At 36.1% G+C, this 23,292-nt stretch overlaps 2 protein-coding genes across 3 annotated transcripts; one reads left to right on the top strand and one right to left on the bottom strand.

Annotated features, from left to right (window-relative positions):
• Nucleotides 1-2,240: 2,240 nt before the first annotated feature.
• Nucleotides 2,241-19,600, bottom strand: LOC121425718 (non-structural maintenance of chromosomes element 4 homolog A-like). 2 transcript variants are annotated; one of them, XM_041621887.1, is made up of 9 exons: nt 19,435-19,600; nt 11,192-11,324; nt 9,994-10,074; nt 9,343-9,488; nt 8,206-8,324; nt 5,589-5,685; nt 4,326-4,517; nt 3,458-3,595; nt 2,241-2,546 (listed from the first exon to the last, which is right to left on the bottom strand). In XM_041621887.1, the coding sequence occupies exons 2-9, from the start codon at nt 11,295-11,297 to the stop codon at nt 2,466-2,468; spliced, it is 960 nt and encodes a 319-aa protein (XP_041477821.1). In that variant the 5' UTR covers nt 11,298-11,324; nt 19,435-19,600; the 3' UTR covers nt 2,241-2,465. The 2 variants fall into 2 exon arrangements, with proteins under 2 accessions (XP_041477821.1, XP_041477820.1); XM_041621886.1 differs by having other exon boundaries at nt 11,192-11,309.
• LOC121425721 lies at nt 14,856-23,095 on the top strand. The gene is made up of 2 exons (XM_041621890.1): nt 14,856-14,933; nt 21,542-23,095. The coding sequence occupies exon 2, from the start codon at nt 21,593-21,595 to the stop codon at nt 22,307-22,309; it is 717 nt and encodes a 238-aa protein (XP_041477824.1). The 5' UTR covers nt 14,856-14,933; nt 21,542-21,592; the 3' UTR covers nt 22,310-23,095.
• Nucleotides 23,096-23,292: the final 197 nt, after the last annotated feature.

Below are 23,292 nucleotides of genomic sequence, written 5' to 3'. Positions count from 1 at the left end.
CCCCCCGGTCAAAAATGGTACGGTCCTATCCAACATACACTCAAGTCGTCGCTGTACGAATAATGAAAACGTGCAAAATTCTTCACGCGCTGCGTTGCCTAGCTATGCGTGTGTACTGTGTACACACAATGCCATCGGCTGAACCCGCCAAACTATAGTGACCAATTATTGCAAAAGCTTTTGCAAATGTGAAAAGTGACAGAGGTTTTTTTTATCCAATCAAAATAATTCTTAGGTATTCGCAATCTACAGCATTTTCTGCAAAATGTCTTTTTTTGATAGGGTCTATTGTGACGTATATATTTTTTTACAACAATGTGAAGTCGCACCAAACGTTTCGTTTCCTGCACTTGCCCATTGGCTCATGTACAAATGGATTTCCAAAATCATCAAGAAAGGTTCCAAAAACCTCAAAAGTGACAGAACTTAATTTGACTAAAATTAAATGAAAATCATATCATGTTCAAGGTGAGAATCTGCTCTATTCTATTCTGTTTTGATAGATCACCTTGTTGACGCGTTTGGGAGATATCTTAGCAAATCCGTCAAAAAAGGCGTATTTTTCTATTATTCTCCATAGGGAAATAATTTAACACGCTACGCACTGCAAAAAAGGAGCGCAAACAAATTGATATGTCAAATACCACTGAACATCCTGTGCGAGTTTCAGGTCATATGATCAAAGTCAAAGGTCATGTAAGGTCAATGAACTTTGGCCATGTTGGGGTTTTTTGTTGAATAACCATCATATCTCTGTAAGTTTATTGGTCTAGTTCATAAAAAGTGGACATAAGAGTAACCATGTATCACTGAACATCTTTTGCGAGTTAGAGTAGTTTTCAAAGTCTGCACTGCTGCTATATTGAACTGCGTGATGCAGGTGAGATGGCCAGAGGTATTCCACTTGTTTATGTACTTTTTACTTTTTCCATTACACTGCACATATAAAAGAAAATAAATAAATGACTTTGAAACCAATAGAGCAGCTGCCATCCATTCAAAGGAGAGAATAAAACAAAATCCCTCTTTGTATGGGTGTCAATTTGTGTTGTGAATCTATTGCACCTGGGAGGGGGGGGGTGTTCTATTAACCCCCCCCCCACTTGAATAGTATGACTTCCTTTAATTCTCCAGATGCTGCAAAGGTGTTATAATTTTTGTGCATTATTATCCCAACAGATTTATTACAGTGATTGAAAAAAATGCATAATTTGCCTTTTCTTCTAGCTTTTATTTACGTTGGAAAAGTTTTCATACTGTGTTTCAATGAGGTATCAGTGTTGAAAAGAATATATTTGATGAATAAATAATCAGGTTACATGAAAGACTTTTTTTTCTTTTGCGACTTTTGCGGAATAACCTGTAGGATGAAGACAGGAAAGTGGTAAGAGTGAGGCATTAGATAATGACTAGAGTGGGGAAGGACAAAAGGAAAGATATGGAGCCCCTAAGGTGACTTGACAATGACAGGTTTTTTTTATATTATTTTTCTTTCCCGACTTGTTCCCCTAGTACCTTTTTCCTCAATTTAATAAGTTGTGCAAACAAATTGCAAGCTAGTTGAGAGCATGAATCAGTTATATACAAAGAACAAGTTATAAATCAAGGGAACAAGTTATAAGTTGAGGGAACAAGTGAGTAATCCATGGTTATTAGAAAGGAAAAAAAAAACATTTCGTTTCACCTTAGTGGCTGAAGATGAAAGAAAGTAAGGAAGCTTGAATATTTGAGGTGCCATACTGTCGATCACAATGCCTACTATCCAAAACCATTGGCAAGTAATTGTGTCTTCATTTAGTGAAATAATAACAAAATTAATGAAATATGATATGTCTCTGTGTCCTGAATAGCCTTCTGTATTTTTCATGTTGACCCCCTTGCATACCACCCCCCCTTGCATACCACCCTCCATACTTATCTCTTAATAAGCTGCAGCAAAGAAAATTCCATCTAAAGAATTTCCATCCAATATTTTTGGTAACACACCGAATAGGTCTCTCATGTTTTGTTTTTTAAGTCATGGGAAAAATGTGTTGCCTCTATCTTTGCCACACTCATCTTCCCATAGGCTGCTAGAAGGAATAGTTCACCTTAAAACTACATAAGGTTTATCTGGCCAACCTAGCAGGTTTCTTGAGCTTCAGTTACTTAATGTTGAATTCTTGATGCAGAATACTCCACGGTTAGCATCAATGTAACAGACATTGGTACTAAGCATCCACTTCATTTTCATTTGCACAGACAACTTTGTACTCTGCTGAAGAAGGTCACCTGAAAAGCAAGCTGTACGATGTTGATCTAACATGCCAATTAGGTTTCATAGCAGGTATGACAAAAAAAACACAAGCTTCCAGGCTTCATGAAAACAGTCTTTCCTTCAAGGCATCAAAGAAATAGTCATTGCATCTAGGTGACTTCTTCAAAATCCATTTCACAGAATAGTTCTAACTGTGCTGAAGTAGAAACTACCGATGCCCATTACTTTGCTTGGTTTCATGTCTTGTCGGAATGAGAGGTTCGGTGATATCAAACACTTCAATAAGCTCCTGCCATGAAGAAAGAAAACATTGACAATCATCAATTTTCAACAGATAATGGGGAATCATTAAATGATGTATCACAATAAATTGTATTTTGGAGGTACTATTTGGTTTATAGATGGGGGCGTCGTGGTCTAGTAGTTACGAATCTCATCTTTTCATGAAAGGGACATGGGTTTGAATCTCAGCCATGGCATGTTTTCATTTATCCATATTGTGCAGCACTCAACCCAGGTGAATTGAATGGGTACCCAGCAGGATTAATTCCTTAAATGCACCAATTGCTTTTAGCAGCTGGAGCTAAAGCCTGAGTAATATATAGTGTGCCATTGAATAGGAAACTAGATAAATCAGTGCCTCATAAATGCTATATATTATTATATTAATGTAAATTTCTTTTTGATATTCTTGAGGGTGTGGTGAATGCTCATTAGACACTACATTAAGATTTTACTCTCTCTTTGACTACTTGAAGGCTCTTTATGGAAGAAGTGGAACTGCCAATATGGCAGCTCAGCTTCAGCTGGGGTAATAATATGATACCAAGTATCAAGCACAGTAGAGTATATGCAATTATAGTAATTGCACTATATAAGAGGACCATATTATTATAAAATATGTCTGGCCTGTACACAAATTTCTATAATTTTTAAGAAAATGCCAAGCATTCCAACTACATGAAATTATTTTTTTACTGGTACGAGACTAAAGAAAAAGAAAAAGTTTTCGTCATTTATATATCTTGTCATAATTTTATGGTTGTCCACACTGCCTTTGGAAATAACCCAACTGATCAATTGCATAATGTACAAAACAAACACAGAAAAATGTATGAGAAATTTCAGCTGTATGGATTGAGTGAATAATGTATAGAGTCAATTGGCAACTCTGGAATAGGACTGGGGCTAGGTACTTACTTTCCATTGGTCCATGTCAATAGAGACCAGGACCTGCTTCTTGACAACTCGTCCATTTCCTTGGTCTTCGTTGAATGGCATACAAGGAACTATGACTGGAAGATCATCATCGTCCAAGTACACTTTAGCATGGCCATCCTGAAGGGTGGGGGTATATACATATTATGACAAAAACAGAGTGGCATACACTGACTGGTACATGTGGAATGACAAATATGCATGTTTGCATTAATTTCAATAATAATAATAATAACACATTTGTATACCGGTAGCACACTTTCCATCTTAATCATATGCTCAATGTGCTTCAGAGCAAACTACAGAAAGAAAGTAATTACAATAAAAACATTGCATGTTGATAAATATCTTCAACCCATTTTGAACTTTAGCAAATACAACATTCAATTTTCTTTTTAAAATACAATTTCGCCACTTCTGGATCATATTTGCTTGAATAAACAGTGAATATATTCTAGATCAATAAAAAAATAAATTGTAATATGAACTTGCTTTCATTCCAGCTGACAGAGTAGTTAAATAAGTTAAATATTGAAAGCACCATCTCTCTAAAAACCCTTTAAGGTATAAAGTTTTAAGGCAAAAGAACTTAATTATCTGGTACAATTTAGACTGAACCCAAGCTTTTGACAGACTTTAAACCAGAGATTGAAACTGTAATTTATGTTAAGTCTTTGAATATCAGAAAATCACCCCTAACCTTTCTTCTATCAAAGATTTTTTCATGTATCCTCTAATTGGAAACCAAGCAAAAACAACATTCTAGTTTTATCGGAGCCATTCACTATCTTTATTTCAAGAGAAATATGTTATGGGAGTACAAAACAGGTAATACACCGGATAGACATACCTTTAGCAAAAAGGATAAGTGGAAAATGTTTTCCACAGTTTGGCTGAATGATTCGGGATTGATGACCAAATCGAAGTAAGAGATAGGTTCATATGATCCGTCACCACTGTCACAGACTTGCCGCAGAATGGCCACCAACTTCTCAACCTCCTCTGAAGTTACCTCAGTTGGAGTCTTATCCTTGTCTTTGACCTTTGAAGGGAAAAGGAGAGCATAAAAAAAGCATCTTGGGAGTTTTTCATGTAAATTTTTGCCCGAGATTTTTCACCAACAGATGTGTAAGCTTCTACAAATCCTTGCATCTGAATGGCTGAAAGCCAATAAGTCAATGAAATAACTGAATTTTTTTTAATGAAACTAACCCCTGGAGTTCAGTTATCAGTCTGGTACGCAATCCTTTCAGACATTTCCTCCTTACATTCACCCATATGATTAAGTTTGAAATGAAATACCCCAAATGCAATTTATAGCCTTTTTACACAGGATTTTCTTAGCCCCGGACTATCCTTGACCCCGTACTATTTTTTTTTCCTTTTCACACATGCCAAATTGTTATTGCTAACCCCGGATAAGGAATGCTTGTTTTTCACACACAAAACTTGCTAACCCCGGACTAGGGATTTTGTCGATCATTCGTCGTACAAGTACTTCACTCGTACTCTTTTTTTACAAACGCTAAAATTTCCTTAACAACGTACTATAGGTGGGGCTAAATTGCCATTTAGCCCCACCTATAGTACGGGGTTAAGCCTAGCCCACTTTCGTTTTACACTAGTGATCTTAACCCCGTACTATCGCTCTTAGCACTGCAATTGCAGGGATAACCCTGCTTTTTTGCAGGGCCAAATAATCCCGTACTAAAGGTGGGGTTAGCCCACTTTGCAAAAATGCTGTGTAAAAAGAAAGTGGGCTAAGCTTAACCCCGTACTATAGGTGGGGCTAAATGGCAATTTAGCCCCACCTATAGTACGGGGTTAAGGAAATTTTAGCCTGTGTAAAAAGGGTATTATTCTTGATATCAACTGAACCTCCATACCATTTGTAGCTGGTGACCTGTGCTTACTTACACACCCTTGGGCATGGTGAATATCGAGCCTCAATGATTTTGTTGCTTTCTCCAATAAACGACTTCCACTTTGTCTATTGCTTTCATAGATTGTTGATCATATTGTATCAAATACCTCTTATTCCATCAGAATCAAATTAGTCTAGTTCTGATGGAAATTAATTCATGGCTATTAAGGGATTATTATTATCACTTACCTGTTTGGCAACTGTTGTAGGGCCAGCTTGTTCTTCAGCATTTTTATCTTTGCTTTTCTTGGTTTTTCGAGGAGGTTCACGTTCGAAGGCACCAAGCCTGAAATAGGTGGATACAAAATTTGCCATAAGACTAGACTCTGTGGCCCGTATCCTAAAGTCAGGTTTAACTTAAAGGTCAAGTCCACCTCAGAAAAATGTTGATTTGAATCAATAGACAAAAATCAGACAACCACAATGCTGAAAATTTCATCAAAATCAAAGGTAAAATAAGAAAGTTATGACATTTCAAAGTTTTCGCTTATTTTTAACAAAATAGTTATGAACGAGCCAGTTACATCCAAATTAGAGAATCAATGATGTCCCTCACTCACTATTTGTTTTGTCTTTTATTGTTTGAATTATACAATATTTCAATTTTGAAGAATTTGACGATCAGGACCTCCTTGCCTGAAGCACAAAATGTTAAAATAATGGAATTCCACGTGTTCAGGGAGGGATGAAACTTCATTTCACATGACAATGACGAGAAAATAAACATATTTCATACTTCATATAATAAAATACAAAAGAAATAGTGAGTGAGTGATGTCATCAGTTCCTCATTTGCATGCGGACAGAGATATGCATATAACTGTTTTGTGAAATGAAGCGAAACTTTAAAATGTCATAACTTTCTTATTTTACATCTGATTTTGATGAATTTTTCAGTGTTATGCTTGTTGAATTTTTCTCTTTTTATTAAAATCAAGTTTTTGTTGGGGTGGACTTGTCCTTTAAACTCAGGTTTAAAGTTGTGGTTTAAGTATGGATAGCCGATTGTTAAATAAATCAGTAACAGTAGAGATATCATATTTCAGCTCATTTGGCTCTCAAATCATTCATAATTGTCTAGGAAGTATAAATAAATGATTTTCTTCACTTTTGAAGAATCAGGAAGAACACAGTAAATATAAGAAACATACAAATTAATAAAAATGTTGACACTTTTGGCTTCCCATAATTTTAGCAGAGTTAGACCATGGTCTACTGACTTCAGAATCTATTTCTTTTGTGTCATGGTACAGAAAAAATAAGTGGTTTTGATGTAAAAAACACCAAGGCAAACGCCAAGTGTTGTCTCGCCTGCATATTGCAGTCATGAAGAGACTGCAAGTCAAAACTATGCTATATGACTTCTGAGGCTGTCAGCAGTTTCGGGAGTGAATTGTGGTACTGACAGTTTACATATGCATTAATGGTTTTAGTCCTACTTTATCCCTAAAATATCAGATAACACTAAGAATGCTGTTAACTATGAAGCTATAATTATTTCCATGCAAGTAAGGAAATGAATAGTGAAAAAGAATGTAATTGATAATAATGTGAGTAAAATTGTAAAATGAAATTAATTATTAAGGTGTTATGGCAAACTTATTGTTTGAAAAAATGGAGGAAAGGTTGTGCCTGAAAGACAAATATAAAACTTATTGTGTGTGATTTTTAGCCATCTTGCCTTCACTTTAGCAGTAGGGTTTTCTAAATTGATTTGTGTACATATGATAAGTAAATGATGCAAGAGTGAAGTACTACAAGCTATAGAAAGTTATTGTGTGTACAACATAGCACAGTGCCAGTCATGGAAAGTTCATTGACCTTTAACCTTATTCAAATTCGACTCATATTCAAAAAGGACCTGTGCCTTTAGGAGATGGACCTCTGGTATGAATTTGGTGATCCCACCTCGAAGATATAGAAAGTTATTATGTGTACAACATAGCACAGTGCCAGTCATGGAAAGTTCATTGACCTTTGACCTTATTCAAATTCGACTCATATTCGAACTTGACCTGTGCCTTCAGGAGATGGAACTCTGGTATAAATTTGGTGATCCCACCTCGAAGCTATAGAAAGTTATTGGGTGTACAACACAATTGTGCCAGTCATGGAAAGTTCATTGACCTTTGACCTTATTCAAATTCGAATCATATTCGAACTTGACCTGTGCCTTCAGGAGATGGAACTCTGGTATAAATTTGGTGATCCCACCTTGAAGCTATAGAAAGTTATTAGGTGTACAACACAATTGTTGACGACGCCGCTGCCGGAAATAGTGATACCTATGTCTCGCTCCGCTACGCAGGCGAGACAAAAATCTTCCATGCCTTTTTTGTGTAGGAATAGCAATGTATATTAGATTACAGCATGAATAAGGTGTGTATTAGTTGTGGTTGAGCAGTGGTTTTTTAGTCAAACACAACAGTCACACATCCTGTAATTAATTGATCCACAAAGATCTTGCCAAGAAGAGGTTCGATCGTGATGCACTGTCAGCTTATTCACGATGGTAATCCATCTTGTTCCCAGCTGCTGTCTTGTCTCCCATTAAAACCTCCTAAACCACTCATTTTTACTTTAATACTATACCAAATAAAGGTCACGGATCTTTTATATCACATGTAATAATATATCAAATAATGAATGTTTGAATACTTTCCAGAAGATATTGATCGATCCACTTGGAAATTTCTGATCCAAGGACCCCAACCTGGAATTCTTCAGTTGACGTATCTCATTTTGATTGGAGTTTATAGAGTAAGTGGTTCTTACAACCAACTTTGATAATTGTAGGTTAACTTACAGGAACTGAAAGCTGGTAGCATTGCGGAATGCTGGTGCTGCAGCTCTGCCTAAATTAATCCAATGTTCTTCTTCTATCTCAATATCATTACCAAGTCTTCTACAGTCCATGAAAGTTATCTGTTAAAGAATCAAGTGTGAAATAAGCTTACGACTGGTATTCAGTGACAGTCATTGGCGGCGGAAGACAAAATATTTAGGGGGTGTCCACCTGAAATTTTGGGATGGACACAGTTAAAAAATTGGACAAGCGCCCCCCCCAACATTTTTTTTTTTTAGGAGTTGCTAACCACAAATTTTTGGCAAGCAAAAAAAAAAAAAAAAAAAAGGTCATCAACCTATGTTTAGGGGGGGACAACACACGTTACAAGGGGGGTCCACATGAATTTAGGGGGGGACGCAGGAAAAAAAAGGTTATCAAAAATTTTTTTTAGGGGGGGACCGCCCCACCTGCAATTTAGGGGGGGACACATCCCCCGCTTCCGCCGCCTATGGTGACAGTGGATTAATGAGAATGAAAAATCAAACCACCCAAGCTTTCTCAGCTAGTCGGGTTTGAGAAAACAAATTCCATTGCGACTCACATGACTTATATAAAAAATGTCAACTTTGTCAATTTTGTAGACTCTTTATCTCTATACTTATTCATATAAGGTACATGTACTAGTCATATACAATGTTAAAAGGAAATTATTTTTGTCATGCTTTTCAGGGATGTTTTTATCTTTTTAACTGTGACTTAGGTGAAGTGTCACCATGAAAGATTTTTGATGTCTGTACTTAACTAGTACTTGATTTTATAAAAGTAAGTTTCAACAATCACATCATCTTTTATATTTGTTCTCTCTAAAAATGACCAGAGACCTATTATAGTAAACAAATTTGCAAAAACAGTTTAAAGCTACTGAAAATTTTGAATTTATTGACTCTTAGTAAACTTGTTACAACAGAAGTTGGATATTTTCATTAAAACAAGTCTTTCTAAGACATGACCCAGGTTTCTTAATTCTTTTAAAATGCATTTTCTGGTAAAATTCATACTTAACCAAACTACAACAAAGTAAAATATGCTCTAAGTAGATGACACTTTTTTATGGAAGAAATCCTCCCCAAACATACATAAAAATTAATATCTTACCAGCTTTTGAACAAAGACCTTAGGGTCAAACTTGTTGTCGACATGGAGTTTCTTGGCTTTCTGGTAGCCAAGGCTGGCAGCTGTCCTCAAGAACTGAGCATCTAAGGCAGCTTCTAAGGTCGGGGCTCTGTTAGCCAGTCTAATGACTGAGTAAACAACACAAATTTAGGGATGTAAATACAAAAAAATTGAATACCTCTCTAAATATTCCCTTGTTTAAAGACCAAAAGTTGATTTGAGTAATGGTTAAAAACTGATCTTACTCACTCATGCCTGATTAGCATCAGTAAAGCTGCTTGGAACATCAAGCCTCCTCATCTTATCACCCATCAATTCATCTGTTCCAAGTTTAATATATCTTTTCCAGTGACTTTACAGTGGTGTTAAGGATTTTACCTTATGAAGATTTTTTTTACCTTTGAGAGTTTATTTTCCAATTTCAAGTATTTCTTTCTTGTCTTTCAAATCTCTCTAAAACTTATTCATTTTCAGTTCTCAGCAAATATTCATTCCACTATCTGAACAGTCTTTACATGACTAATTGCACATGGTAAACCTTAAACCTCCTTTACTTTGTCTTGGTATGTTGTATTTCCCATGTGGGTAGTATACTAGGAATTGACATATTGAAATGCCAGTATATTGACTTACCATGACTAAACAATTCATCACCGCGGTCCAATAGCCCACTCAGGCCATCAGATTCAGGTCTAACAAGCTCGGAACTTTCTCCTGAAAAATTAAACAAAATAAGGATTGAGTCTCATATCCATTATGTAACCCATGAGGCTAAAAGAAAAGAATAAATGAATACAGCCTTGCCCTTGAAATGATTGGGACTGAACTTGGATTAAACTCCAGTCAGCTCATAGATTATTCAGATAATTCGGAACTGTCTGGAGGTAAAAAATAAATTACGTGTAGTTCTCTAAGCCATTATAGCCAGAAGAAAGAAACAACAACAAACGGTGAACATAAAAACATTCAATGTTATCACGATTGTGGCATTTTCAGCTACCCACACTGTTAGCATAGAGTAAGACCATGACCAAAGTAAAAACGGACTTCAGAATACTGGACAAAGCATTTATTAATGCTTTGATTCAATTTTTGTATAGTTAGCCCAAAATTCTTAATAAAAGTATAAATCATTACATAAAAAATTGTACAAAAAACTTAATTCCATACGTTCAATACACATAAAATTATTTTGAAGTATTGAATGATTGAAAATTTTGCTTCTTGTTGAAGTTCAAACTCCCACATGATAGAAAAGTTGTGAAGTATATCAACTACGCATTATTAGAGGTATACTTCAGAAGTATCAAGAGAATATCTATAGCTAATTTCTCAAATTGGAAATCGATTGATTTTCATAAGTTGAAAAATATATGGATATAATAATATAGATAAAAATGAATAGCAAAATCATAAAGGTTACTATCTTTCATTTTTTGCAAAGTCATCTTGTTGTTACAGATTAGTAACATACTATGTTTTTTATCTATTGATGCTTTACATACTGTATATTTTAATGGTAAGAGTGGATACCCGTAATGAATTTCCTTGAATAAAGGAAATGAACTGATCATTAATATACACATTAGTAATTTGTACGAGGTTGCATTTTTGGGTGTGAAATCCTATATTACCATTAATGCAGGAATGGCACACTATGCTGCACTTATTTGTCTCAGTCCTCTTTCTAATCATATTTAATTATTGCGAGTATATTAATCAAAATTTCATGAGAAAACCCCTCGTTTCTTCTTTGAGTTTTCAGTGAAAGATATATGTATTGCATTTCAAGTGCTGGTCATGATTGTCACACACAGTATAGAGTGCTTACTGTTTGTTTCAGCAATCAATTCTCTGTAATCTCTTCTTAGTCCACGCCTCTCGTTGAGGTCAGCTTCATCTCCTCCTCCACTAAGTCTTCTGTTCTGTTCAGCCATTTTATTTATGTTCTGCAGGTATCAGGTCTGGAAATACAAAAATGACAATAAATGATAGATAACAAAAAAAAAGAACTTGTATTTCAGTGCATATTAAACTTCAGGTTTGTGAGATTCATGGCCATGCATTTTAAAACGGGCCGTTAAATAGGTGGAGTTGTTTTGGGGTAGAGTGTATATTCCTTTAATTTTCTCTACTGATATATGCAAGATATAATGTTGAATTTGGTGTCAAAATAAAGCTTTTGATGAGAGCAATTCAGTCATATAAAAAAGATTTTAAAAGTAATGTTGTTTCCCCTCTTAACCAGGGCTTAATTAGCAACATGTGTGGGGTGGAGGTCTGGAGGATGATCAGGAGCACGTTGATGGACCACACCCACCATCCATCATGCTATCATTAACTTTTCTTGGTAATTCATAATGATAGGTTAAGATTAAAATTCTAACTAATTAATGATTTAAAAGTGTAATTATGCTTTTTCTATACCAATCAATCTTATTAAAGAGCAATATACCCAGATGTATGATTGCGCACGCAAAGTGTCCTTTCCTAATAAAAAATGTGCAATTAGGCCTACATGTGAACACTTCAGCTGGCTGTTTCATAAAGCTGTTCGTAAGATAAGAGCAACTTTAAGAACGACTAGTGATCCTTTCTTTTGGTAAATGCTGTACACCATTGGCGATGGTTTAGGGCGTAAGGTTTACCAGTCGTTCTTAAAGTCGCTCGTAACTTACGAACAGCTTTATGAAACGGCCCCCAGTTATGGCAACTTCATACAGGAAGATTTTTTATATAATGTATTCTCTCATTTTACTCTTCTTTCTTCACAGATTGATTCCCTCCTTGGATTTGAACTTATGGTTTCCTTTAGAAGGCAAGTACGCCCTGGGCAGCAGTAGTTGGTTCAACAAAAAGAGAAATATTAAACTCCATGTAGTAGGCCCTATAATGCTAACAAATTTCAAAAGAAGGTTATGAAGTTTGAAAATTTTGCTTAATTTCAAATACAATTCCAAGTCGGTATCCATGAAGTAACTGATGTCACCAACTCACTATCCATGAACTTTATTTTTCCCTTGTAAAAACAAGGTGAAACAAGGTTTGATTTTTCATTGAAAATGTAGTATTGACATTAACTTATTGTGATTCCTAAATTCTGAAAAAAATGAAAAAAAAAAAAAATTCTTTAGACTTTTATTATGGGTGACGATAGTACAGTACCCTAATTTGCACATCTTTTGAGTTGTGCATTCTTTTGTAAAAGTCAGCAAAATATAAAAGATTTTTCAGCATTATTAATTATACTTGTTTGATACATGTATTCCTGTTTTATTTTAATCCACTTTCTGTTCGGGTGCACGGACCTGCCTTTAAGTTTAATTAATGTTTTCAGATCGACCACAATCTTCACTCTGAAAATCCTTGACTTTTTAGTTAGAGGTAAATCTAGACTAAGTCTTGTGGAAAAAAAAAATCATAATTAAGAGGCCTTAGCCTGCATAGATCTAGGATTTAAAGGTGTTTTGTCTCAGGGAAAGATCAAGACTTCACTGACGTTGTGAACAGACGTATCCCCATACTCCTGTACATGTGTAGGATTGGAGAGCTGATTTTCGTAATTTCTTTCTCTGTCATCTCCATCCAAGGTTTACTTGCATACTAGTATATATACCAGCATATTTTCAGTAAAAACCCTGGTTTTCAATTAATTTAAATTTCTGAGACACCCTACTTGACTATAAATCCTTGCAGGTTCCCTAACAAAAAAAAAAGAAATGGAAAAAAAGAGAAGAGAAAAGAAAATAACAAGAAATATATTTCTTGAAGATATATATTGAATTGGATGTATTTACTGTCCTGTGAAGGAAATTCCTTTCACATCGGGTTAACAAAATTACAATACATATGCACATACACAGAATGAATAGACTTACAATACCATGGGATTGCATACACATACAAAATGCTGTATACGTTATTTCAAAGAAAGTAGAATGAGTACAATTGCAGATATATAAATCAATTAATTATTCAAGTAGTATTGGTTTGTGCGTCCATCTCCAGCCCAAATACAGAGGGGGGGGGGGGGTAGAAAGAGTTGAATAGTAATGACCCCTAATATAGTTTCTTCTTTTTTAAAGAAAACAAACATGAATAAAAATATACCTATGATGGCAAAAATAGTCAAAATGACTGGTTGCCAAATAAAAATAACCCTCCCCCCCACATGTCACTCACTCACTAGACTAATCTTAGAGTCTAGACCACATGAACAAGGTTATGATATAACCTTGTTCTCACTTATATCTCCATGTGTGGCAAAATAAGGGTGGCAATGTTTGGCTTATTTTCTCTTTTTCTTTGGGGCAAATGCTTGATTTTTTACACTGACATTTTCCATGACACCTATTATTCATAAAACTTGACTCTTATTTAAATTTGATTCTTTAAATTATTTTTTTCTTAATTAAAAATAGAGATCAAAAAATGAAAATTTTCTTGCCATATTACTTTCCACCAATAGAGGGCGTACAAAAAAATATGCCCAAAATTTAAGTTTTTGAGCACTCTGGTGAATACAAATATTATTCCCAAGTTACTAATGAAAAATAAATTGCAACTGTATGGAAATTAGTAATTTTGGTCACAAAAGTGATATTTTAATGAGTTTTTAAAGTGTGTGCTCTGTACAACATTGGCATGCCATAGTCCTACCTGTAGATTCCCCACAGGCAGGGTGGTAGCAGTGAACAAGTGGTCTAGACTAAAAATATAGGCCTAGGCACTCATTCAATGAACAAGGTTATAATATAATATAACCTTGTTCTCAGGTATATCTCCATGTGTGGCAAAATAAGGGTGGCAATGTTTGGCATATTTTCTCTTTTCTTTGGGGCAAATGCTTGTTTTTTTTTACACTGACAGTTTTCATTACACCTATTATTCATACTACTTGGCTCTTATTTCAATTTGATTCTTTAAATCATTTTTTTCTTAATTAAAAATAGAGATCAAAAAATGAAAATTTTCTTGCCATATTACTTTCCACCAATAGAGGGCGTACACAAAAATATGCCCAAAATTCAAGTTTTTGAGCGCTCTGGTGAATACAAAAATTATTCCCAAGTTACTAATGAAAAATAGATTGCAAATGTATGAAAATTAGTAATTTTGGTCACAAAAGTGATATTTTAATGATTTTTTAGAAGTGTGTGCTCTGTACAACATTGGCATACCATAGTCCTACCTGTAGATTCACCACAGGCAGGGTGGTAGCTGTGAACAAGTGGGCCTAGGTGGAAATAAAATTCATCTAGCCTAATTAATCTAGATCTATTTATAATAGGTCTAGACTAGTAATAATACAAATGTCTAGATCGAGATCTACACTGGCTAAATAAATATGGCAGATCAATTATTAGACAAAATCATGAAAATTAAAAACGACATTTTTCAAATCAGATCTTTTTAGCAATTAGCAGATTTTTTAACAGCTCCCCCTTCTGCTAGAACAGCAGAAGAACTTTCTCAGCCTTCTTCAGAATTCAGAATTCAGCAAAGTCAAGATCAAGACATCATTACAGATTTGCATGATTTGGAAAGAAGCATAGCTAGCTTAGAAACGTTCGGTAAGCTTCGGTGACCAAACAAATGAATCTATCATGGTTTTCCCCCTATTTTTTGACGATTTTGGGTTGATTGTACTGTGGACGACCATTCCGTGCCCGTTTTCACGCGTGCACATGCATGCGATAATTGTTCGGTCGGCCAAGCCGGCCCGAGAGGGGTAGGCCTAGGCGAGAATGCACGAGAAGCGAGTGTGAAAAAGAAACACCCAGAATTCATCAGAAGGAAACCAAACCATCCATATGCCAGCAAAGGAATAAATAATAATAACAGGAAGAGTCAAAACACCAAGTTCCATTCAAATGAAAGAAGGCAAAGTGCAGTCAACTATAATGAACAATGGCCAGCACAAACAAGTTATGTAACATCAAAAACTCAACAGGATACAGCAAGAGAGATAAACGATATGCAGGCACAGTTTGTATCTTATGCAGACAAGGTTAAAGATGGTCAAGAGCAGAGTAACTCTCGTCATGATACCAATGATTCAGATCTACCTCAGAGAAAGAAAAATAGAAACAGCCACTACCACACCTCTAGGCCCCTCAGCCCAATATCTCTTCAAGAATGCCTTGAATTACAACAGCCCAGGAAACAACAGGATAACAGCATCACGAAAGATAGATCATCAGTCACTCAAGAACTGAATCAGGAGGCCTCCAACCTAACACCTTCACCAAAGCAACAGGATTTTCGGCAGGGCCGAGCCTCAACCGCCGACCACAAAACTCTAATGGAGAACACTTACCAGGCAGTGATGTATACAATAAATCTTCTAGCACTACCCCTATCCACTACAGACCCTGTCATTCGCCAAGCACTGAGAGCCCAACACCAACAAATACTACACTTAACCTCCACAAGTCTCCACTTACTAGAAAACAACAAGGAAAACAACTAAGAATGGGAACCTTCAACTGCAGGGGGGCACAGTCTAACAATGCTTTCATATCACGTCTATTAGAAGAATTGGATATCCTATTAATTCAAGAACACTGGCTTTACCATTGGGACCTTAATGAGCTTGCTAATATCAATGATAACTTCCAAGTCTTTAGTATATCACAGCAAAATAACTCATCGTTACCACTACCAAGAAGGAGAGCAAAGGGTGGAGTAGCTACATTCATCAGAACATCAAGCTCTTGGAAAGCAACAAAGATAGAATCTCAATCACAAAGATTAGTCATTACAGATCTACTCCATGAGCCATCAAACTCGCATTTAATTATCTGCAATGGATACTTTCCGTGTGATGTTGATGCCAATAGTATTTCTGAGTATCATCATATGCTCTCTACCATATCCCACATCGAAACAACTCATAAAGAGGCCTTGATTATACTTGGTGGAGATCTGAATGCTGATCTGACAAATGCATCGTGCAAGAAACCTACAAAACGTATTCTAAAGGAATTTCTGATTAGTGAGAACATGATTAACTTGTCATCTCTCCAAAATAAAAAGGAGCTGTACACCTTCCAATCAGATGATGGTTTACGACATTCATACATTGATGACTTTATAATACCTGCAAAACTAGAAAACTGCTTCTCTGACCTTCTTATTGAGCATGATGATCCTCTAAACACCTCTGACCACACACCGGTTAAAGTGACATTTTCACTACCACTTTTAGCCAATTATCAAGTAGATCATGATATACCTGATCGCATTACTGGAGGATCTGGAAAGTCTATACTTCGTCCTAAGATATTTTGGCATCAGTGCAGTGCAGACCAGCGGCACCATCTCTATACTCTTCCTATGGAACAAATATCAAAGAAACTTTTCTATAATCTTCCTACAATGTGTTTGGATCCGACTAAAATTGACTTGTTGCTTGATCAACTTAGCAAAGAAATGCTGAAGGTATCACTAACTCTACCACACTCAAAGGGCCGTCAGAAAAGAAAAAGGAAAGGGAAAAGAGAGTGGACAAAAAAGGTAGAGGCATGTTATAAACAATCTCAACATTATTGGCGTCTCTGGAGGGCCAGCGGGAAACCAAAAGGCAAGGACCCTCTCTGGATCAAGCATATATATACCAGACGTCTTTTTAGAAGTAGCATCAGGCAAGCACGGAGGATGTGTCACAATAATCTCCTTTCAGAAATTGAGGATGCTAAAGGTAGCAATGACAAACTCTTCTATAGGCTTGTCAAACGCACCAAAGGATCTCGGTCTACCGACACACTGTCTTATAGGGGTACAACGTATGAAGGAGAGGCAGTTTTAGATGGCTTCAACACATATTTCTCAGATCTTGCTAAACCGGATTATATAAATGCCTCTTCTCCACCTGAAATAGATGAAGCCTTCCCCACTCGCCCGTTCCAGGACAATCTGAATCAACCACTTCAACCCTCTACTTCAAAAGATCTAGATGAAGCTATTAACTCTCTCAAGAAACAAAAAGCTGCAGGACCTGATAATATATCTCCTGAGCATCTTATATATCTTGGCCCAATAGCTCGGAAATTACTCCTCGCCCTCTTCAATCGATGTATATCCCTAAAGTATATTCCTGAACCTTTGAAGTCCGGCCTTATAGTCCCAGTTCACAAAGGAAAAGGAAAAGATGTTAAAGATCCTTCAAACTACCGAGGCATAACAGTTTCTTCAACAATTGGTAAAGTTTTGGAAATGCTCATCAAATCTCAACTAGAAATTCCACTTGCAATAAATGATGTCCCAGACCAGTTACAATTTGGATTCCAGAAAGGCAAATCTTGCCTCCTTACTGCATCCTCACTGGAATTAATAATCCAACTGAACTCTGCCAAGAAATGCACAACATATCTTGCTCTTCTTGATGCACAGAAAGCATTTGACATCGTTTGGCATAAAGGCCTATTTTCTAAGCTTCAAAACCTAGGCCTCCATGAATCTCTGTTATCTACACTGGAAGAATTCTACAATGGTAGTACCAGTAGAGTCATGTGGGAAGGAAAAGTCAGCTCTCCTTTTCAAATCCTTCAAGGTGTAAAACAGGGAAGTGTGCTCTCTCCCACCTTATATACAGTCTTCATCGACGGCCTGATCAAATCACTAAGGAATGCTTGTCTAGGATGCTCTATTAACGGTTGCTACATGGGAGTGATAGTACTAGCAGATGATGTTGCTCTTATCAGTACATGCCCTCGTGAACTCCAATCAATGCTGGACCTCACCTTCAATTATTCCTGTGCCTGGAGATATAAAATTAATCCACAAAAAAGTGCCGTAGTAGTAATAAACAAAAAAACATCAACCAGTGTAAGTTCAATCGAGTGGAAAATGGGAGGAATGACGATCAAGGAAAGCAGAGAGCACCCACACCTTGGCATAATAAAAAGCAATTGTAATATTGATCACACCAATGACATCATCTCAAAGGGATATAACACCTTCTTCTCGCTTACTGGAACAAAGCAAGGAACTCTACGCCTGCTGCCACCAATATGTACTCATCTTTGGAAAATGTTCTGTATACCAAGAATGCTGTATGGGATTCAGATTATCCAACTTACCAACTACATGCTGTCCCGTCTGAACAAGGCTCAATCTTTTCTTTTTAAAAGAGTGCTTGGTTTGCCAAGGAGTGCGGCTGACGAAATTGTTTATTTATTGCTAGATATCCTTCCAATGGATAAGCGAATCGACTATGAAATTCTTCTCTTACTTGGGCAATATGCAAGCCTTTCAGACGAGCGCACTGAAAGAAGAATCCTATTGAATGGTATAGCAAACAATACACCATTGGTAAGACGCTGGATAAAAATTCTCAATAGTTATGAGCTTCCAAGTCTCACTAACATCCTTAGAGAGCGCATTCCATATAAAGTATGGAAGAAGCTAGCAATGGGAAAAATTTATAAACAACACTATGCAGCCCTTGAAATTGCAGTTGCTAAAAAATCTTCTCTAAGTCTATGGTCGGGCATGACCCAACGTAATAAAAAGAATTATTACCCAAAGCAAGTCTCCAGCCCTCTCTTGAGGGAAGCTATATCCATCAGAGCTCAATTATCCTGCAGTACATACCCAACGAATAGAAGATTATTCTCTCTGAATCAAAGTACCACAACGTCCTGCAAGTTCTGCCACTCCGAACTGGAAAGCGTTGTACATTTTGTTGGAGAATGCCCAGCGTTTAGCACACACAGGAAAACACTTCTACACTTAATAAAAGAAGACGAGGAACTGCAGTATTTTTCTGTGTATTTCAATGATCAAGAACCACAACAATTTACCACTTCCGTCCTGTTTCTACCTGACGTCGAATTAGCAGATTCCTCCAGAAACGACCTTAACCTACTTGTCTTAAATTTCTTGCATAAGATTCACCTCTCTCGATCTACCTTACTCTCACGTCAAAATATGTAACGCTACCATTAAATGCAGTATCAAACTGCGGATCTCCGATACAGCGGAGGAAGGATACAGAAGAAGAAGAAGCTATTCAATTGCAACTATGGCATTACGTTATTTTATTTACATTTCGAAGTCTATTTATCTCACCTGTAACATTCAAATTGACGAATATAGATTGCAGAAACCTTTGTTGCTTTTGCCGTACTATTTTGGATGTGGAAACTAAGGAAGAAAAATTAAAATTCGATGCAGGATCCAGTTTGTTTGTTAGTCTGACTGGGGATCGCTGCCGGTAGATTCTAAATATCAAATAGAAAAGGAAAAAAAATTGTGCCCAAGATACGCCCAAATTAGAGCATACTAGGTCCATGGTTAGAGCATGGCATGTATGGCACGAAGCTACTATTATTTGGTAGATCAAAGCCTGAATTACCCTGAGCACAGAGTGACATTGTGATTTTTTAATGCCCTATTCTTAAGATAAGAAAAGATTTAATTAAACTCTATCAACCCCCGATCAGAAGTATGAGAGTCTCAACAAGAACATATTTACAATGAATATGCATATGCAAATAAAAATGAACATATTTACAATAATGAAAATGCATATAAAAATGAACATATTTACAATAATGAGTATGCATATAAAAATGGAAATGAACAAACAATGAATACAACTTATTGACCATAGTAGATTGCGAGACAAATTAATACCCTCTAGCGATTAATGAATACAACTGTTTGCATTGTAAAAATATATGTTGCAAAGGGTTATAAAACAACATTAACACCCACTATAAACTAATATTTTGCTGTGTGTAACACAAATGCACTGGTTGTTTAACCACCCTGCCACTTCTAGTAGTTGACTCTGGTATTATTATCAAAAAGACTTTCATCAATAATTGATTTAGAGAAGTACAACATTACTATTCTAATTAAATTTACAAGTTTTTTTTTTCAAATGGCACCTTTTATTTACATTGAACAATATTCCCATTCTTATTTGTGGTTAAAATATATAGGCAAGACCATGAAGACTATGATAGAATATACCATATGTCCCCTCCATGAAAATTGAAAAAAGATGGAAAATGTTATGACAAATTTAGAGAGGTAAAGTTAGATCGAGATATACCATCAGCAATGAGTTGTGACTTATTCCGTCATATGTTGGTGTAGGCCAAGTACGATTTGAGTGTTAATAGTGTATGCTACTCCCAATGGCATTGGTTTATTAAGTCAGAAAAAAAAATTCACCACAGTCTTTGGAAACGATATAAATGGACTACTATAGTATATTTGCAATATCGACTTAAACTTATTGACTTAAGGTCATCTTTCCCATTCGCTCCCCTTCCAATAAAAAATAATTGCTGCTTCCTCTTTTTACATGTTTAAGGTAGGACTAGGACACCTATTTTAAGAAGAAACATCCCATGGATTATTTAGAGTAAATGGTTATCCCCCTAATTTCAAAATCTCGATTCTTTATCCCACTCAGAACAGCCTCACCTCAACCAGGAAGTTGAAGACCTATAGAGCTAATGATCTATTGAATAGCTGCTGTTATTTAGAAGGCTCCTGATAAGTGACATCTTTAGTGAAATTGAAGAAATTTAAGGAATAAGGCCTAGTCCAAAATCCATTATTGTCATAACGACTTGGCTATCGGAGTGCCTTCATGATCAAAGCTGATCGACGGCTGCCTTCACACAACAGTTGCTTGTGTAACCCTTGTTCTATTGTTGGAAAAAACTTATTACTTGATTTTATTTTCTTTGTTGGAATTCTTATAATAATAATATTAGCAAATTTTTATATAGCGCTTTTCCCAGAATGGCCCAGAGCACTTTACAGCATATTAATTCTTAAAAATGTTTTTAGGCATATTTGTTTGAAATCTATAGCATTAACAGCTTGGAGACAAATTTTAATCAGTTCAGTTCAATCCATTTATTCATTTCATTTCTAACACAATGAGTACAAAAATATGTACATCAAATCAAATATATACATCAATAATTTAAAATGAAAGCATGCAAAAGCAACTTAGAATAAATACAAATGGTTGATTACAATTAGGCCTTGGTAATAAAATAAGAAATGAAAAAGGAGGACTTGAAATAAAGCCTGTAGTAAATCCCAATAATTCATGACCTTCAGGTTTAGACCCGCAACTTCCTTGCCAATGGCTTAATGTATCTATTTATCTTCCCTTTATCCCCCCCCCCCAAAAAAAAAAAATCTACAGGTGTGACACATTGAGACCGAGATTTTTGAGACTGAGGAATTACAGACCAAGATGTTAAGCGCTTTTAAATTCCATTCACCATTGAAGAAGTGCAACCCAGCCTTGATCACAAGTGTTTGCCTTCAAGGTCAGCGCTACCAAATTGAACCCTCAAACTTTGTCAGGGCTAGCAGACGTACAATGAGTGACTCTAAGGCAGGAGGTGGGACAGAGCTATCACCATGGCAACAAGGATTTTACAAATATTTTCTTCCGATCCAGACGAGGTTTCGAGATGCTGATATGTTCGGTCATGTGAATAATGCAGTCTACTACTCCTACTGTGATACGGTCATTAATGAGTACCTGAGTAAATACTGTGGAGTCAGGCACTCAAAAAAGAATCCAAATGAGCCGAATATAGTTGGGTTCATGGTTGATACCAGATGCTCGTATCGGCAACCACTCAATTTTCCTGAGGTCATCCTGGCTGGCATGGCTGTCACCAAACTTGGAAACTCCAGTGTGACTTACACAGTTGGAATCTTTGCGGAGAAAGAGGCGAGCAAAGAAGTCACCAAGGCATTATCAGTAGGTGGTCATCTGATAGAAAAGAATGATTTGGCTGGCTTTGATGGTTTCAAGGAAATGGCGGCCTCAGTAGGACAGTGTGTTCATGTCTTCGTAGATCTGAATGGAGATCAGAGGCCTCTAAGAATACCAGATGAAAATAGAATACCTCTATCAAATATCATGGTCCCCTTTGAGGGTCAAATCAGCAAATTATGAGCTGATCTTTACAGGATTTTAAATTCAAATAAATAGTATATCATGTTGTGGAAGAGGTTCATCCTGGCGATGGATTGAGTAGAAGAATAGTAATAAGTTGTCTCACGATGGATCAAACGTTGGTTTATCATTTTAGAAATGATGGAAAAGCAAAGAAAACAACAAATTGTTGTCCTTTAATAGCAGTTGTGTTTACTCCTGTTTGAAGGAATAAATGTATTCATGGTGCCAGGGATATCAAATTAATTTTGTTTTAAAATAGGTCTTTGTAATTCAAGTTTGCCTGTAGCTGCCAATGTATTTACGAAGCAAACCATAACAATTTTAGGATTTTTTTTATTTTATTAAGAATACCTAGCTGTATTGAAATACCAGCAGTACCTTAGGCATTTATTTGATTGATATGCTAACATAATATTTTTACCATTTAATAAGATATTGACATTGACAATGTTACATTTCCCAATATACAAAAACAACAAATTGAGATCAATATTATCCAATTATGCAATAACATACCGGTATTTCAAGGTACTTGCATACATTTATCCTCATCGTCAATAATTAAATTAAAACTGCTTGAACCAATTATAATCCATATGATTAGGGTATTCTGTGCCAAGCACCCACCAACAAATATGGTGTCAACTGTCAACTAAAATGTAAAAACCTATATAATGCTGTAAACAAACTCATTACACAACTATACCATATTTGTTTTTGTCTCACCTGCGAAGCAAAGTGAGACTATAGGCGCCGCTTTTCCGACGGCGGCGGCGGCGTCAACATCAAATCTTAACCTGAGGTTAAGTTTTTTAAATGACATCATAACTTAGAAAGTATATGAACCTAATTCATGAAACTTGACCATTAGGTTAATCAAGTATTACTAAACATCCTATTAGAGTTTCATGTCACATGACCAAGGTCAAAGGTCATTTAGGGTCAATGAACTTAGACCATGTTGGAGGAATCAACATCAA

The sequence above is a fragment of the Lytechinus variegatus genome, chromosome 12 (genome assembly GCF_018143015.1).
Source record: "Lytechinus variegatus isolate NC3 chromosome 12, Lvar_3.0, whole genome shotgun sequence".
Classification (NCBI taxonomy): domain Eukaryota; kingdom Metazoa; phylum Echinodermata; class Echinoidea; order Temnopleuroida; family Toxopneustidae; genus Lytechinus; species Lytechinus variegatus.
The sequence above is the reverse complement of the archived record's forward strand: the minus strand, read 5'-3'. Positions and strand labels throughout refer to the sequence as shown.

What these genes read in the sequence shown, in the direction of transcription:
- LOC121425721 (XM_041621890.1), top strand. Translation starts at nt 21,593, where the DNA reads ATGTTAAGCGCTTTTAAATTCCATTCACCATTGAAGAAGTGCAACCCA.
- LOC121425718 (XM_041621886.1), bottom strand. An exon ending in ATTGATTGCTGAAACAAACA is followed by an intron (nt 10,075 to 11,191) that starts GTAAGCACTCTA and finishes TTAATTTTTCAG; the next exon opens with GAGAAAGTTCCGAGCTTGTT. An exon ending in GCTACCAGCTTTCAGTTCCT is followed by an intron (nt 5,686 to 8,205) that starts GTAAGTTAACCT and finishes CACCTATTTCAG; the next exon opens with GCTTGGTGCCTTCGAACGTG.